Here is an 18,772-nt window from a genome sequence, read left to right on the forward strand (position 1 = left end):
TTAGCATTCACCACCCTCATTTTCTTAAGATTTCTCAAATCTTCTCCAGACTTTATAACCCTAGTGTATCTCTGTAACTATCTATACTTATTCTCATCATTTCTCATATTATTCTCTTTTCTCGATATTTCTCAACTATTCTCATTCTTTTTCATATCTTTCTCATAGATCAATGTGTCATACAACATGAGTCTTGACGTATAACTTAATGTATTAGAATACATGTATTATGAGTATATCATTTGATGTACCACAATACCTGTATCATAATCCCATCCATCAATCTATTCTATCTCACGTATTATAATTACATTTCTCATAATTTCACCATCATGTCATATCATTTTATTTCCTACACAGAACTCTTTCTTCATTTATGAATAGTCAAACACTTTTCATCAATAACATAGTTTCACTTATTTTGACATACTTTAGCTATCAAACAACATATATATTCATTATATCATTTAATAGGGAAATATCATCAAACAATTTCATACTACACAAGCTAATACAATGTGTCAAAGGTCGAACACCTCTAAACTCAACCCAATCGTACAATCCAACATACACACTTTCTCAGTAATAACAAAGTCATCTATCCTAAAGTCTGGCATCACCCAATATTCACTGTAAATTTATTATTCTGAAAATGTAAAATAGTAATCTTACTACCTCTGAACCATGTTCCTTAGTAAAATCCTAATATTCTCAAAATGTTTCTTTTTAGAGCTTTTGCTACAATTTATATTTAGTTAGTTCTGAAAATAATCATAGGTTTTTCATGTCCAGCTCCCTATTTCTACACTTTAGATTTTAAGAAAATATTAGGGTTCTAGTAGAAAACTTAGTGTTTTCAAATTAAAATGCCAAAGAGAAGTTAGGGTTCGGGGATAGCCTTTACCTGGAAATGGGTCTCTCAGATCGAGTTTTCTCAGAGATCCAAGGGAGAGGCACAACGTCCCGGTAGAGAATATTGTCTTAAGGGTTAAAGTTTTCTTAAGTATCACAAAGTACAAAACTTTAGATCGGATAAAATAAAGAAATAAGAATAAAGTTGGAGAACTAATCTCCAAGAAATTTATTTGGATCTGAATGGTGAAACTCCCAAGCCCAGATTCAAAGGAAGATTGAAGTTTAGAGGAGAATTTCTAAGAAGGGGGAGTGAGAGGTCGGAGAGAATAGAGGAGGGGTCAAAACTTTGGATTGTAATCCAAGTTTTCTAGGTTGAAAGCCTTTAAATACTCCTCAACTCGTGATATTTTTGCTACAATGAGCTATCTCTCGCTACAGTGAAAAATTAGACAAAATTTTTCTTTGCTATCTGTCATGCTAGCTATAGCAAGAGTCTCTCGCTATAGATAGATACCCTACACCAAAATCCCTATTTTTCCATACAATGGTAGCAAAATTGAGGGTTAGCGAGATACCCTGCACCAAAATTCCTATTTTTCCATACAATGACAGCAAAATTGAGGGTGTTACATTAAGGAAATCATGTTTTATTGTAACTGAAAACCCTTTTTTCAACCAATTGTCCAACACTTAATAGGTTACATTTCATCCCTGGTACAAACAACACACTTTCAATTACTGTTGCTTGGCATCCTTCTTTTTATCACAATATTCCCAACACTTTCAACGGCCAAAGTCTTACTATAAGCTAAATTGACCTTAGTCTTTCTGCTAGTGTCAAGATCAATGAGAAATTCTTTGTGACTTGCTATGTGATCAGAGCATCCAATATTTAAATACCAAGATTCAGAAGGAGAGTTTCCTTCATCGATTGTAACCATAAGAAGAATTGGATCTAAATCATCGTGTGCCACATTTACCTCTTGACCATTCATCTTTTGTTTCTCTTTTCCTTTTCTCTTTCCATGCCAACACTCATCAACATAATGCCCTCATTTTCCATAGTTGAAGCATTGAATCTTCCTCTTATGTTGCTTCTTTTTGCTACTTTTGTTACCAGATCCCTTCTTCTATTTGAAGATTCGGGTTTATCTTCAACCTTAGATTTGTCTTTGTTAGAACCTCAACTCCCTTTGTACAATTTTCTCTTTGCTTTCTTTCCTTTCCACTTTTCAAAACCTTTTTTCACCTGTGATTGCAGAGCTTGATCTGCTTGCCTCACTTGAGTCCTCTGAATTAACTTCATTTCTTGTGCCTATAAAGAACCTTGAAATTCTTCAATCTTCATATCCTCTACATCTTTAAAATCCTCTATAGCAACCAGATGTGATCAAAATTTTGATTCAAAGTACGCATGATCTTATCAATTATCATCCCATTTTTTATCAGCTCACTGCATCCTTTCATCAAATTTGTGAGACTGAGTACCCTATTGAAATAACCTGCTACCCTTTTACATCTTCCATTTGTAACAAACTATATTGTCTTCTCAAGAACTAGAGACACACCTTCCTAATCTTTTCTCCACTAGTAAAGAATCTCTATAATATGTCCCAAGCTTTTTTCACTGTGGATAATTTAAAAATTTAATCAAAAATGCTTGCATCCACATTGTGATGAATCATGAATAGTGCTTTGTTATTTCTCTTCATTGCATCCTTGTAAGTTGTAACCAACCCTCTAAGCCTCACTGGGATTCTCACCCAATTATTGATAGCTAGACTGCATGATATCAAGCACATCTTAAAATTTAAATAAAACCTTCATCTACACAATACATCTTTCCCAATTCTTGCCATCGGAAATCTTGCATTCTCAATCATGGTTGTTAATCTCAATTTCCCAGAACCTCACAAGGCTTTAATGTCAAATCTGTTGGAATAAAGACGCACACAATATGAATTAACTGTAAAGAACAGAGGGAGAGAGTGATAAATTAAAATGTTTATTGAATCACGTACACGTAAAGAATACAAGTGTTCTTAGCTATTTTATATATGGAGTTGTACATCACATAACTAACAACCAAAACTAAGTAGCAAATCTAATTCATACTTTGAATTAGTCTACAACAAAATCTAATCTTTAAAAAGAACGCTGACACAAAAAATTATTTGCTCCTTCTCTTCGTTAAGCTAAATATTATGGTCCACATTGCGGATGAAAAAGTATAGAACTGTGGATTGTGTTAAGGATAAGAGTGTAAAGCATATTTGGAATTGTGTTTCAACATATTTCAAAATATAAATCTATAATTATTCAAATGTAAATTCAAACTAACACACCTGTAATTTCAAAGCATTTTCAATCAATTCATATAGATTTAAAACATATTTCATTAAATCCAGTTTGGCAAACAACACAATATTAAGTTCATCGATCGCACACTTTTAATTTGCAGACACGAAATAAATAAAATTTTAGATATTATTACTCATCACCCGTTTTACTCCTTGTTTACTCTTCTGCTAATTTTACAATTTTCTTTCCAACATTATCGCCATTGAAAAGTGCAACAAAAGCAGAAGGGATGCTCTCCACACCCGTTGATATGTCTTCAATAACCTTTAACTTGCCAGTACGAAGGTAATGTGATGCTTTTGCCAAAAAATCAGGAAAAGAATTGATGAAGTCAGATACTAAAAATCCTTTGATGGTGATTCTCTTATACACAATATCCAGCATGTTTGGAGATGCTCTCTTTCCAGCATTAGTATATTCAGATATTACTCGACAAGCAACCACTCTTCCAAATGCTTTCATATTAGCAACTGCTGCCTCTAACATCTCACCCCCAACATTGTCAAAATATATATCAATTCCATCAGGAAAGTACCTGAGACAATATAAAACAAAACAAGCTATTTAAATTCAGAAATAGGCTCATGAGTTTTATGATCTGCCATCACTAGCAAACCTTGTAAGAGTGGAATTGAGGTCTGTTTCTTCCTTGTAGTTGAATGCCTCATCAAATCCTAGCTTTTCTTTGAGCAATGCCACCTATGACAAATTACTCATGGATTAGGCGTTTTTGTTGAGAATTAAGCCCAAGTTAGGTTCCAAAGGGCTGTAAATTCCTAAAAACCTCACCTTCTTTTGGCTGCCAGCACAACCAACAACATAGCAACCCAAAACTTTTGCAAATTGGCCTACCAAATTTCCAACTGATCCAGAGGCTGCTGAAACAAAAACCTTTTCACCCTTTTGGGGTCTGCACACTTCGAAAAGACCAACATAGGCTGTCAGTCCACTAATCCCTGCATTCAAAGAAGGGCAATTTAGGTACTGTCACTGATGTTTACTTATTAAAATCAGAAATTAACTTTGACCTTAAAAGAACATGGGTAGCCTTCCTATTAAAGGGTAGATTTGTCTCTTTTTTGTTCATCGGGACTAAATAAATTGCATTGGCATTTGATAAATATCCTTTGCCTCATGATGCAAAATGATAACTGTTATAATTACCCAAAACTCCAAGATGATAAGAGAGTGGAAATTCAGACGACTCTATTTTGTTTATTATGCTTCCTTCTCTAACCAAACTGTACTCTGCCCAAGTGAAACTTCCCATAACCAAATCATCCTTCTTAAATTTAGCGTTCCCAGAAGCCACAACTTTGCCAATAACAGCGCCTTTAATTGGCTGGAAAGTGAATAAACAAATGCTTACATAATAAATTCAATGAACATAAACTTAGTAGTACCAATTACTTAGCATATACTTGGTGAAAAAATAATTCTACATTGCTACCTCTCCTGGATTTATGCTCGCTATAACATTCTGGGAAGGGCTTTTGCTCTTCATGCGGTTAATTTGATACGGGTCAACAGAGATATACAGATTCTTCACTATGATGTCATCAGATCCTGCCGCAATTGACAGAGAAAAAGCCTCAGTTTTTAATTCAAAATTGGATAAACCTGGTGCTCCTTCAATGTGACGCTTTATCACTGCGTATTTGTTGCCCACTTCCATTTTTCACCTTCCTCAGTTCTTCTGCTATTCTACCTCCCAGTGTTGTGTAAGCAAAGGGAAGAGGAAGAGGAAGAGGAATAAAACGACAAAGCAATGCCACCACAATAATATTAACAACAAATGAAAAGTTTTCGTTGAGGCTCTTTCTTCCGTACATCACAGTAAATTGAAAAAAAAAATCAAATTCGTTATTCTTTTTCTTGTGAACAATGATTAGTCACGAGATTAAAGCCAATAACAAATTTTTTTTTTAATTTTAAATAGAGATATATGAAAAAGGTTGAATCAATTTTATTCATTGATTATAGGAGTATAAAAAAAATGATTTAGAAGAATTTTGAATACAATTATACTACTGAAAGAGTCTAAAATAGATTATTAACTTATCTATGATTAATATATATAAAGTGAGTATGCGTTGATAAAATACTAATTATTATCTGATAAGAGTGTGACATCAATCTTTAATTCATATAATCATAATTATTTATGCTAACGGTTATAATGATAAAAAAAAAATTTAATGGCAAACAAATATATAACTAAAAGGTACAGAGGAATCTAAAATATAACTCATAAATTTGTTTTAGCCATAAAACTCTTCGTATAATAATAAAAAAAAGTCTCTTAATAGTAGTGTTTACGTAAGATTAAGATGGAAATTGAAGAAGTTTTAAAATTCTATTAGGCCTTTCTAAAATAATGTCATTTCTACGTAGCGATATTAACTGTAAAATAGTAAATCAAATAGTATATTATGTCAAATTTACCTTTTTGGATAAGTGTATTTCATCGTATAGAAAATGATCTTTACTTTTTTTTTCGAGAATAGATATCACTCCTAATCATGCATAATAACCATGGATGTCAGAATCAAACCAGACCAGTTGGTTTAATTGGAAAACAGCGAACTAGTTTAGTGACCAATCTATATGGACTTAGAGAGCTATCTACATACAAAACCAGTCAAAAACTGTTAAAATCGGCCCAAATGGTAATTGGCAGTCCTCTGGTTATAAATGCTTTTTTAGCATAAATAATTTGTTGTTTGATTATTTGATATTTGACTATGAATCTATTGACAAAGTTGATTTTTGGGTAACTGAAGAAGCACCTCCTAAGTTTGGTATTGATGATATTGAGATTAAGAATGTTATTTATATAGATAATGTAGTTTCAATATTCGGTGAATCATAAAAAAAAAATAATGAAAGTTATAATTGTATTCAATATGCTTCATATTGTAAAATATCGTACATTTATATTAGAACTAAGTTTTTTTTCCTTGTTAGATGCAAGTGATTTTCAATTTGGAAGTAGAAGCGGTGGTGGATCTAGTGATACTAACATATTGAAATTTAATGAATTCAACCTTAATAAATATTATGATGATTGAGTATAATGTTTGATTATTTTTTATTTTAAATATTTTTATCATTAGTGGATATTGTTTTTTAATATTAAACTAAGATAATGTTTACTTTATGTATAATTTGTAACGTTCTTAATTTTTTATTTGAAAATATATATAATTTTTTATGAGGCATAATAATAAAATAAATTTATCATAAATTAGGTATTTTGAATATACAATAACATTCAAACTTTCTTGTAACTAAGTTCATACACAAAATTTATCAAGGTATTAAAAATAAGGAAAGATAAATTGTACCTTAACGATCACACTTATACTGAAATAATAGAAAGTATACAAGTACTGAATTTAATTTATGTGCAAAAGTTTAATATTTACAAATGGTTAATAAAAGTACATTAGGACTTAGAATACATTATTACAAGGTCAAAATAAATTAAGTCTTAAGAGCAATCTTTATCTATGTCCAAAACACTGAGGATTTGGTCCTAACCATCATCCTGAACCAACCCTCTATCTCTATTTGTTCTTCTGCAGTCAAGTCCTCATATTCTTTGAGGTCTTGAGAATCAGCCACAACTTCGATGCCAATCTCCAACTCCCGGTTAAAGGTACGTGGTCTACCCATTTGGTCATGATCATGAAAGGTATACACGTAATTCACCACGTCTAGCATTTGGACTGTTCCTCGATATATATATATATATATATACACACACACACACAAGTTAAGCATATGATTAATCCTACTACTAGCTGGGTAATCAAAAGGGATACTATACCCTATATTCATCTCTAAGGTAAATACATCACCAAGTTTATTATTTACAATAAATTTATAGTGATACAACCGTTGTCACTCTCTAAATACATAATTAAGTCTATTATCTACAAAACACCAACCTAATGGTTCTCTGCAAGTCTATCATTCTTGTTCCCTAAAAATATTTGTGTGGATAAGTTCCTTCCCCATCCCTAAGTAAGGTTTAAGGGAGATTTTACGAGGGAAAAGAGTGAGAAATTAGAGAAAATGACAAGAATTTCGTAACTTAGATTGTAACTCAAGTTTTCTAGGTTGAAAATTCTTAAATAGCCATCAACTTACGACATTCTCATTACAGCAAGCTATCTCTTACTACAAGGAGCCATTTTCTCATTACAGCGAAAAATTAAACAATATTTTTTTGTTACTGTCTGTCATTCTGGCTATAGCGAGAATTACTAGCTACAACGAGAATCTCTCGCTGCAGAGAGAGGGTTGTTGAATCCTCTTTATCCACTTCTTACTACAAGGAAAACGCTCAAAAGAACCTGGATGATTTGTCTCGCTGTAACGAGAGATCCTACAGCTCTCACGTTTAAAACTCTCCTAATTTCAAATAATATGCATAAATAACTAATATAAAATGCAATATTAATAAATAACAAAAGTAAGAGTATTACATAATTTTGAATGTTTAAAACTTATAATGATGTGTAATTTTTAATTTTTAATATGTAGTCACAAATATTATGTTTTTTAAGTTATTATTTATTTAAATTAACAATATTATTTAAATATCACCAGTTCAACCATTGTTCAACTTTAGTTGAACCATTGAACCTTGAACCAGTCTACTGACCGATTCAATATCCAGTCTAATTTTAAAACATTGATAATAAAATATTTATAAGTATTTATAATGAAAGAGTCAAAAATAAATTATTAACTTATTTATGATTAATATATACAAATAAAGTGAGTCTGCGTTGATAAATTACTAATTATTATCGAGTAAAAGTGTCATTAATCTTTAATTATTGTATCTGTTAATCATTATTATTTACGCTAATGGTTTAATGATAAAAAAAAGTAAAAATTTAATTATTATATCAATTATTAACTGATGAAATTATAATTATTTGCACTAATAGTTATAATGATAAAAAGTCTTTTTTCAGTGGCAAACAAAATATATAATTAAAGGTATAGTGGTATCCAAACTTTTACAAACAAAATACAACTCATAAAACTGACTCATAAAACCGCTTATATTTATGGGGGATCCCATAATTTTAGCATTTATCTAAGACTAAGTTAAAAATTGAACAAGTTTTAAAATTCTACTCAGCTTTCCTGAAATTAATGTTAGTCTGACACAAATAGAAATTATTTCACTTTTTCACAAGTATGCTAATATCATTTGAAAAATAAAAAGTTAGCTGAAAAAATACTCACGAATCACTATTAGAGACACTCCGAGTGAAAACAACACATGTACAAATTATTTAGTTAAATTGATAGTTTTTTTATATTGTAATTTCCAAAATTGGGTTTTATATAACACCTTATAATTATAATTTCTAAATAAAATGAGTTTCGTAAAACTGTTAACAAAATAGAGGTTTTCATTCAAAAAGTAGTTCAAAAACTCAATTTCATAAAGTGGTTCTTAAAAGGAAATGATTACAAGTTTGTTTCATAGCTTGGTACAGGACTCAAATATACATTAAAACTTCCAAAATAAACTTCTAAGTCCTATAGTAGTATCATTCATCCTTCCTTCAGGGGGCCCGGTGCTAATCGTCTTGGTTACCTGAAAAATAAGCGTAAGGGTGAGTCCTCTACTCTAGCATAAGCACACAAATAAGCATAAGACTCACCTGAACTATCTCACTTAAGGCACACACAACAATCACATGCAGGTGCACTCACTGCACCGACAACCAATTACAAATACATGCATTTACACAAACACACGTGCGCTCACTGCACGTAGCCACGCTCACTATGGCACTGTGATCACAGATTCCTGATGCCCTCAACCTCAGGGACTTACTTAGTTATGCTATGGATGGTCGCCCGAATAGCTCCCGCTCCATGGATACAACATGTACGAGTTAGGAGGAGAGTGTGTGGCCTATGGTGCACACACGCTCACTGTTGGTGTCACCACCACTCCCTCCCTCTTCCCCAAGGTATTACTACCGTCCCCATCTTCCACACCCCCAGTGTTTCTCTGAACCAGTCATAGTTCAAACACTCAAACACATCATCATTCATTCAACATGCCATCCACACTCATTTTCAACCATTCACATTATTCAAATTTCAATCTAGGGCATGCCAACACAATTTTATTCATATTACAACCAACCATTTCATCACAATCGTCACACATCATGCTCAACCTATTCACAATCACATTTCTATCATACACACATCATTTCCTTGCATCCAATGGCAACCAACACAAGCATATCACTCAATTCCACACAATATGCCAGAGGTCAGGCACCTCTAGACTCAACCCAATTCGTACAATTTATCAATACACATAACCTAATCTTCTATTTCTATCACATTACTATATTCATTCAAATAAACTCATTCCTAACAAAGATAACTAGAGTAAAGTACTCCCCTTACCTCAAAAATGAAGATCCAACGTGATACAATAGTAGAATCGGCTCCCCACACGAATTTCGTCCCTAAAACACACAGAAATTCCAAGGAAACTTAAGGAAAACCTCAGGAAATGAAAGGGAGGGACGAAAATTGAAACCCTAGCCATAGAACTTACCTCCAAGAGCTCCAAACACTTTCCCCGATCCTCAATCTAGCTTCCAACCGGTCTTGGAGGGGTCCCAAACGGTCGGAATAAGCTGGGTGGAGAGAATCGGGAAGGAGAGAGAGGGAAATCATGAAAATAACCCCCTCCTCGAATCCTAACCCTTCAAATACTCCTCTGGTCGCGATACGCCCTCTCGCTACAGCGAAAAACTTAGACATTTCTGCACTCTGGTTTCCTCAAAATCTTGCTACAACGAGACTCTCTCGCTACAGCGAGACTGCACCCAGAAATGCACCATAAATTGTCGCTTTGTCGCTACAACGAGACGTCTCTCGCTACAGCGAGAAGGCGATAGTCACATGCCTTCCTCCCAGGAACCTCTAGCTAGCGAGGATTATCTCACTACAGCGAGATTGCTCTGCACCAGGACTTAACCTATTTATTTCAATCCAAATTTCAATCACACACACACACACACACACACACACACACACACACATATATATATATATATATACATTTGTATATATCTGTATTCACACACATTCTTATTAAACTAAGGCACATCCTTACATCCCTATCACCATCAAATCAGTCAACACACCACAAAATAAAAATAAAAATATATATATAAATACACGATTAATTAATAATACAAAACTCGGGGCGTTACATTTTACCTCTTATAGATTTGAGATTACTTCTTCAAGTTGAAGTCTCATATTTTATATTGTAATTTTTTCTTTTTTTTTTCTTTTTTTTCTTTTCCTTTAAAAAAAATTGCAACCTTATGGTTGGTTTTTGAGTAAAAAAAAAAAGATAGTAATATTTTATTTAAAAAATTATTTATTATATAAAAATATTATAGTATAAAGAATATTGGTTACTAAATTAATCATCGTTTAACCTCTCTCTGTCCTAACCATTAAATTTGATCATAAATAGTTAAAATTAAAATATTATGCTATGTAACATTTTAAAATAATCATGTGACAAGAAATTAAATTATTTGAAAAGTATTGGTATAAATTGATTTGTGTCACTTATTTTAATTTATTTTTTGAACAATCTTTTGCTTATCATTTAAGGTGTATGTAATTTAGTTTGAATAAATCGAAGTAAAAAGTCATATGATGATATTAAAGAATAATATTAAAATCAAACCAATGCATTTTTTTTTTAATTTTGATTAGACTAGTTATCTCAAATTTTTAAAGGGAAAACACATTTATTTTATTTTACTTTATTTATCTAACAACCATTAAATTTCAATAACTAGAATACAAATAAAGTTCAAACAAGTACATAAATTTCTTAGATTACTACATTTGCATACGTGTTTTGTATATATATATATATATATATATATATATATATATATATATGTAAGGAACATTTTAAATGAGAGAAATTTGTTATTATGAGAGGTGAGAGGCATTAATAATGGCAAGAGGCAAGAGATAGAAGAAAGTGGATAGTGGAGTAACAATATCAAATTTAAGCTCTTTATTTGATACAATGACCATTATTAATATCTCTCACATCTCATAATAATAAATTCTCACTTGAAATGCTCCTATATATTTGCCTCGGACCTATTCTAAAAAATTTTAGGCATTTCGAATTGTATGTTAATATAGACAAAGTTAAGGAAAACTTCTAAGATTCTTTTTATATTGGACCTTGGACATATCATAGTTCCGAATCGAATTTCTTCAGAAAGATCTTTTGTGTAATGGTAGCCTGCTCCAATTCTCTTACGAAAATTTTGTTATTGGGTTAGCCATACACTTCACATGTTTCTAGCAATTCACATAGCATTATCAAATGATATAAGTCTTGGATAAGAATATTATATATATATATATATGAACAAGATCTTCTCACACTAGTGTAAGTTTTTAGACTTACACTCAATCTGAGCCTTTCATTTAGCTTATATTTAATGTGTTATAATTTATTACTTCACTGACTATTAGATGTAGCAAAAGACAGATTTATTGCTTCTCTTCAACCTTTATTTGCCCAAAAGGTCATACAAAATTCAGAATACAAATTTATGGGAGGGACAATCCTTTATGAGTAATTGACTTATGGTCAAATACATAATATAATAGTTGAAACTTATTAAAAATATGTACAATACAAAATCAATTATGAGAAGAGAAACTAGTTCATCAAAGAATAATGGACTCTCTTGCCATAACTTAGGTTTTCAACCCAAATAAAGCACTTAGCAAATGAAATAGAAAGGTTAGAAAAATATTTAACAAGAAATCCAATTATTTAAATAGGCAAAAGCCACAAAAGTATTATCACAAACAACAAAATTAAAATTATCAAAATAAAAATCAATAAAAAAATTGTTGAAAATATGCAAAATCATGTCACATTGTTGAGAATTGTTGAGTTCAACAAAAAATTAATTCTTTAGAAGATAAAGAATTAAGATTAGCTCTAATGATTGGTTGATAACCAAATTTATCAAGTAGACAACTTTTCATAAACTAGCTCTAAAAACAATAAGATTTTTTCTAGTATTAAGATTGTGCTATTGCAATGATTGCAATACTCCACAAATTAATATATTAATATAAGATCAAATAGAAATTCTAATATATATTATGGATAGATAATAAGACTTTCCATTAAGAACATAATTCATTAGCAAACTTAATAAATTAGTGCAAAAATGGAATAAATTTATAAAAAATTCAAATCAACATAAATGAAAGAAATAAATTATAGGTTCAAATACAAATAACCTTAGAATCAAGTAATTATAAAAGATTGAAGATATATTACATCTTTTTTTGTGTTGCAGTATTGTAGCATATGATATTTGAATGATTTAGTGTCAATTTATGTTTACCTAAAAATTTGCATAAGACATTACTAAGCATGTGTGAAATTCAATGTAAAAAAAAATTGAAAAAAGATATAATAGTATAATTTACAATAATATAGATAATTTAACTTTAACAGAATAATATTCTTTTCAATAATAACGTGTTAAATGCTAATAAAATGTTTAATTCTATTAAATATCGTTATTGAAAATAATTTGAAGCAAAATTTTTATAAAAACTAATTAAATATTTGAATAGAATTAATAATCTCTTATAATTCTCTTTAGAGTTATAACGAATTAAAGTATCCCATACTCTAAATTTATCTTTAACAAAATGTGGATGTTTAGCTAAAAAAAAAATAACTAAAATATTTACAAAATAAAATTAAAATTCTAAAATTACTCTAAAGTATAAATTAATTTCTTTAGAAGGAAAATAATTAATAGAGCAATAATCTAATCTAGCATAAGAAAAAGAACAAAATATTTTTCAAATGCAATTAATAAGTTTGATCACAATACATAAGTGGTGGTGTGAGTTAACCTTAGTAGTGAAAAAAATGAAAAATTTAAATCCAATGCACAAACGGAATGCTTTAAAAATACTACATAAACGGTAACTAGTGTTAATAACAGCAAAATGATAGTTAACTACAAATTGACTAATACAAAGATTCACCAAGATAAAATGTTTTACAACATTCTTTGTAATAATAAAAAATGAGTAACCAAATAATTTTAGGCACGCTATTTTTAACATTATTATATTCTCATATTACTAACATAAGGCTTACTAAACAAGTAGTTTCAGTAGTCATATTAGTAACGTTATTATATTCTCATATTAATACATCTTTTTGACTTTTAACTTTCAATAGTCAACTTTCCCACTTTTACATATAATTAATTTAAATAAATTTTATAAAATACAATTTACAGTCAATATCTTATTTCCATTTTTAACATCATATAATTATCAGATGTCAAATTCTTATATATAATTAATTTAAATATATTTTTTAAATACAATTCAAATTTTTATATATTTTTTTCCATTTACATTTCATAGCCATTATATAAATTTTAGCAATTAAATTCAATCCATTATAATTAAATTTTCTCTTATTTTTTATAAATTATAATAATTATAAATAAATTATAATTTAAATTCATATATAGTTAAGTGATGTAAATCATTTCATAATATTTTCCAGTGAATTTTATATAGATACACTTAATATATTTACAAAATCAAATTTTCAATTGCAAGCTCTTTGGTAGAAGTCGCTAATCTGCGGAATACTTTGAGATTGTGCCCCACTTTCTCCTGAAAAGAAAAAAGCAACTGATGAGCATCTTCTAGTCTCCGATGAAATTTTGCAAGCATACTAACAATATTCATCTAAGGAAAACTTGATCTCAGCTGAATACATAACAATGTTGCAGATAGAAGTTAGAACTGACATAACCATTGAAATGTTAACAAAAATTAGTTATTATGAGACCCATACCTCACTCAGCAACTCCAGTCTTTCAAGAGTAGGAACTAATTTTCCACATAACAAAGCAACGTCCTGTTGAACATTATACTTTGCACCATTTGTCATTGTTTTTGTAGACAAGGTAGAATCAAGTGCATCAGAGCTGCCGAAAGATAGATAGATTAGCCTAAAAGAGGAAGAAAAAGAAAAGGGATACATGTAATGACAACACCACAGTTCATTTTCTACATTAAGATTGCATCTGGTTTCCTTTTTTCCTTGGTTTGGCCATATAATACGTTAACATTCAGGAACAAACTACGGCTCTATATGGATTTTAGCTCCAATAACAATAACATTCTTATTACCTCTCCTGAAACTTAATGCCCTACCTCTCTCGAAGATGGATAAGGATGATATTTAGCACATGCTCAGACAGTGAGAGTAATAAAATGATAAGCTGATCCCTACTAGCAACAACTCGACACATTTCTACCATTGCAATGTATCTCCTGTAACACATTTTAAAAACCATAAAAGACGTTATCAAAAAAGGAGAAAGATATTAGAAATTAGGAAAAATATGGTAATATACAATATATATGAGCAGATGTACGAAGCAAATAATCATTGGAGCTCTAAAACTAAAGACTTCAGACAAATGAAATAAATATTGGTTTATAAAATCAGCAAGTTACGTGATCTACAGCTGAATCATAATGTTAGAAATCAATATATGAAAACTATCCAATAGTATCTTGATTATTTCATAGAATATCCTTATCTTTTAGCATCGGTATCTTATTCTTAGGGATTTTATCATATCTTAAGGAAGTTGTTTGCTTTTTAGGATTAAGAGTCTAGTATCAGTATAAAGTGTTTCATATTGTATCATCACAATGTAATACATTAACTCACGTGAATGATATTCAAATTCTCTCCTCTCTCTCCTTTCCCTCCCTCTATACCTAAAGCCCTATCATTTCAGCATGGTATTGATGATATAAATTAAATTATCTTATTTTAGGATTTGATTTTCATAAAAAAGGTTTCTAATTTAGGATTATCTTAGATTTTGTAATTTTTAGTTAATTGGATTATCTTAAATTTTATTTTAAGATTTGTTATATTTTGTTAGGATCTTATCTGCCCGATAAATTGACCTTCATAAACTGTTGACAAATTTTGAATAATAATTATCTTCTATTTCTCTTTTTGTGAGTTAAGTACCTTCCCTAGAGCAGTGCATTAAGTTTAATCAAGGGAGTACCATTGGGATTACAGTTCTACATCAATTACCCATCTTTTTATAACTAACCTATTCAACCATTATTCTACATTTACCTAAAATTCAAAGCTCCAATTTGCTTCAATGCCTTTTATTTCCTCAAAACCTAGTGGTTTCTTGAGTGTTTCCACTTCGGGTTTGACTATTCTAGGAGGCAAACTCTATAGACTGAGGTCCCCTGTCTTCAATTTTTCCAGCATTAGTGATTTCACACCTAGTCAGATTTTTCTGACCTAGGTGTGTGATATTTTGGTTGTTGGCTTATTGCCCTCTCCAGTGTCTAAGCTACACTTGCTGCCTTGCCAGCATCAACTCTCCTCAACTTTGGTCTACAGCTGTTTGTCAGCTCCTCCTGATTATGTTTTTCCCAGGTTTAGTTCTTGGGTATGAAATACTACCACCACATCCTTCGAGATGTCCAGCAGCCTCAGCAACTTCCCCCTACCTCAGGTGACATTTTGTTCAACTGCCAGTTAGGAAAGAAAACTGACTTATAGAGCACCAATGTGGGTTGCAGTACAATCAACATACAGGGGCAACTGTATTTTTGGTGTTTTTACCCAATATGGATACAATATTCATACAGAAACCATTTGACCATATCAGTGGATCACAGCTCTTGAGATACAACATCGGTACGAGTAATGACATGAACAAAGTAACTATTCACCAAATTATAGACATTCCCAATGCACGAGTTCCAATACTAGTGCACGTGAATCTGGATTCAAAGCACATGTAAAAAATGTGTTCTTTTCTAACTAGCCCTCTAAAGCTGGTGCATATATGTTATAAGCACCAAATGTGTCACAAATAAATTGAACATGGGGAACCCTAACAGATTTAGTAAATATATCTGCTAATAGATTGTTTGAGCTGACAAAACCAATTGTGCTTTCTCCTAAAAGAACTTTCTCTTTTATTTAACGGTAGTCAATTTCTGAGTTTGGTTCTACCATGAAGAACAGGATTAAAGGCAACATGTAGAACAGCTTGATTATCATAAATTAGTTTCTTGCTCTTGATGATACCTAGTTGAAGCAATTGTTTTAGCCACAAAACATGTTGCCTACACTACCTGGGCACTAGATGCAGTAATAATGTTCTGCTTCTAGCTTCTCCATGAGATTAAGTTTCCTCCCACAGACACAATATCTTGAAGATAATCTGATGATGATCCTACCCTATCATCATTAGAGTATCCAACAATTTCAGCATTGCCATTTATTCAGATAAAGTAACCCTTTTCCTTGTGCATTCTTAAGGCCAGTACCATTTTCAATTTTTATATTTCTTTTAGTTTCACTCTCAAGGTTATGTTCATTGCTGGATTTCTAGAAATACAAAGCATTGTGAATAACCTTTTCTGTATGTTATCCGAAGAAACAGAGTCTTGCTGGACGCACATATTGATGATTTCATCCACTTCCTGCCTTGATAATTCATTCACATCTCGAATCTGCAAAACCACATAAATGATGTTGCTTCCGCATCCATATTAAACAAACAATAACGTAACCAAAGCAGAATGGAGAAGATAGAGGTTCCATTTTCACCTTATTCAGTAACAAGGATTTCTCCTCAGCTGCCCTTTCAAGTGCAGTTGTAACAGAAGTAAGAAGAGAATTAAGCAAACTCAATGTGGGTTGTTGAAGTTCGACAGAAGTAGGGTAACTTGAGGAGCCATCTGAAGACTGAGATAGCATATTACAGAGGGAAAAGCTGTTAAACAAACGAGGAAAAAATTGCAAATACGCAAGATGAAGAGGGCAATTGCTTGAAGTCAAGAAAAAACTGCCTTCTTTATATATAATATACCTGTAATCTCAGGGATTTCTTTGTAACTAGAAAATACAAGTAAGAGCTCAAGTTGTGGCATAAATTAAACATCTGAAGTTCTGAATTCCTCCAATTCTGATCATTCATCAGGCAATATCACAAGATTAGGTTCATCATTGTGTAAACATAATACCAGAACATTCTTTTCCAAAACCTACATGTGAATTAAGCAAACTGCAAACTCACCTCAGGTGATATTCTTGATCGAACAAAACTCAAAACCTTCGAGTCACACGAGAAGAGAGCATGCATCATACCAAAAAGCCCTTGAACAAAGCCATACTCATCCCTCTCTTCATATGGCCAAACCTATAGCAAATAAAAATCAAAATGTAAAGCAGCATAAAAGAAACATCCCCAGTTCACCTCCATGTTGCATTAAAGTCAGTAATGAGTGTTTTAGAAGCCTAATTGGAAGTAGGCCATCATTGTGCATAGAATAAAAATTATTCTAAACCTGACAAATGAAAGGCAAAGTTCTCAAAACATTTGATTTATCTAGAAGCATAGCATCATTTGATTTCACCTATACTTACTTGAGGCAGAGAAGCCAGCTATCACACATCGAGTCAAGTTTTTAAATCCAGAGAAGGAACTTGATTGAACAATACCTTGCTAAGAATACCAACAACTAAATTGATCTGCTCCATTCTTAGTTCATCTGCTTCAGCAATGTCTAAATGGAGAACTTGATCAAATAGTGATTGATGCCCTTTGACAAAGTCAATTACTTCACGAACAATTTTATTTTTCACCTGGTATTATACATGAGTCAAAAAGACATATCACAATCTCTGTCAATGCAACAAAAATTGGTTTGTCCATTAAATAGAATTAAATCACAATTGAAATTTGAAATACCCATAAAACCAATAGGGAATCTGTTAAAACAATTTGCTAGCAGGGGGGCAAGGAAAATTCATAGAAGAGATAATATTTAAAATTTTGCAAGGACACAAGCGAACCTCCAAAAAGTCTGATGTATCAACCAAGGAAGTTAGTGAAAAGACTAATCTCAGGACTGGAGTTATAATCATTCGTTGTCTATCACCAACCACAGCCATATCTCTTCTAAGTCTGGTCTCAACCCACCTTAAACCTCCCTGTAGATTCATTAGCTTCAGTAAAAGTTAGTTGAAATGGAAATAGATGGACGTTAACCAGGAAAAACTCCCTCACCTGTATACTAACTGCCCTGCCAGAAGCAAGATGCTCCAATATACCCATGGAAAATAGTACCTGGGCTCCAGACTTCCCATACTTGTGACTTATCCTCAGTAGTACAGCAAGTTCAGCCTCAAAGGCACATGCCCTCTGCAATGAGTCCAGGGAAAGACTACCATCCTTGAACAAAACAGATAAAAGGAAGATGTATTATCATATCAATGAGATAGGAAAGTTTAATGAATATAAACATCAAGACTCTGCATTTTATTTTTGCTAGAAACATAAGACTGAATTTCAATCCATCAATGATGAAAACCCTTATCTAT

General features: G+C 31.5%; 2 protein-coding genes across 2 annotated transcripts in view; both read right to left on the reverse strand.

Moving 5' to 3' along the window:
* Positions 1-3,304: 3,304 nt before the first annotated feature.
* On the reverse strand, positions 3,305-4,951 carry LOC113846021 (2-alkenal reductase (NADP(+)-dependent)-like). The gene is made up of 5 exons (XM_027473814.1): positions 4,667-4,951; positions 4,381-4,558; positions 4,006-4,172; positions 3,833-3,915; positions 3,305-3,751 (listed from the first exon to the last, which is right to left on the reverse strand). The coding sequence occupies exons 1-5, from the start codon at positions 4,889-4,891 to the stop codon at positions 3,373-3,375; spliced, it is 1,032 nt and encodes a 343-aa protein (XP_027329615.1). The 5' UTR covers positions 4,892-4,951; the 3' UTR covers positions 3,305-3,372.
* An 8,870-nt stretch (positions 4,952-13,821) lies between these two features.
* The window catches only part of LOC113845890 (nuclear pore complex protein NUP205), a 45,637-nt gene continuing 40,686 nt past the window's right edge, over positions 13,822-18,772 (reverse strand). Inside the window, exons 35-44 of the mRNA XM_027473569.1 lie at positions 18,459-18,623; positions 18,245-18,382; positions 17,891-18,034; positions 17,466-17,588; positions 17,259-17,354; positions 16,997-17,134; positions 16,802-16,899; positions 14,545-14,664; positions 14,183-14,315; positions 13,822-13,998 (exon numbers count right to left, since the gene is read on the reverse strand). Of these exons, the coding sequence (XP_027329370.1) occupies positions 13,915-13,998; positions 14,183-14,315; positions 14,545-14,664; positions 16,802-16,899; positions 16,997-17,134; positions 17,259-17,354; positions 17,466-17,588; positions 17,891-18,034; positions 18,245-18,382; positions 18,459-18,623 (1,239 nt within the window). The 3' untranslated portion in view covers positions 13,822-13,914. The remainder of the gene's footprint in view (positions 13,999-14,182; positions 14,316-14,544; positions 14,665-16,801; positions 16,900-16,996; positions 17,135-17,258; positions 17,355-17,465; positions 17,589-17,890; positions 18,035-18,244; positions 18,383-18,458; positions 18,624-18,772) is intronic.

This window comes from Abrus precatorius, unplaced genomic scaffold (assembly GCF_003935025.1).
Source record: "Abrus precatorius isolate BTA unplaced genomic scaffold, Abrus_2018 Scaffold8, whole genome shotgun sequence".
Lineage (NCBI taxonomy): Eukaryota > Viridiplantae > Streptophyta > Magnoliopsida > Fabales > Fabaceae > Abrus > Abrus precatorius.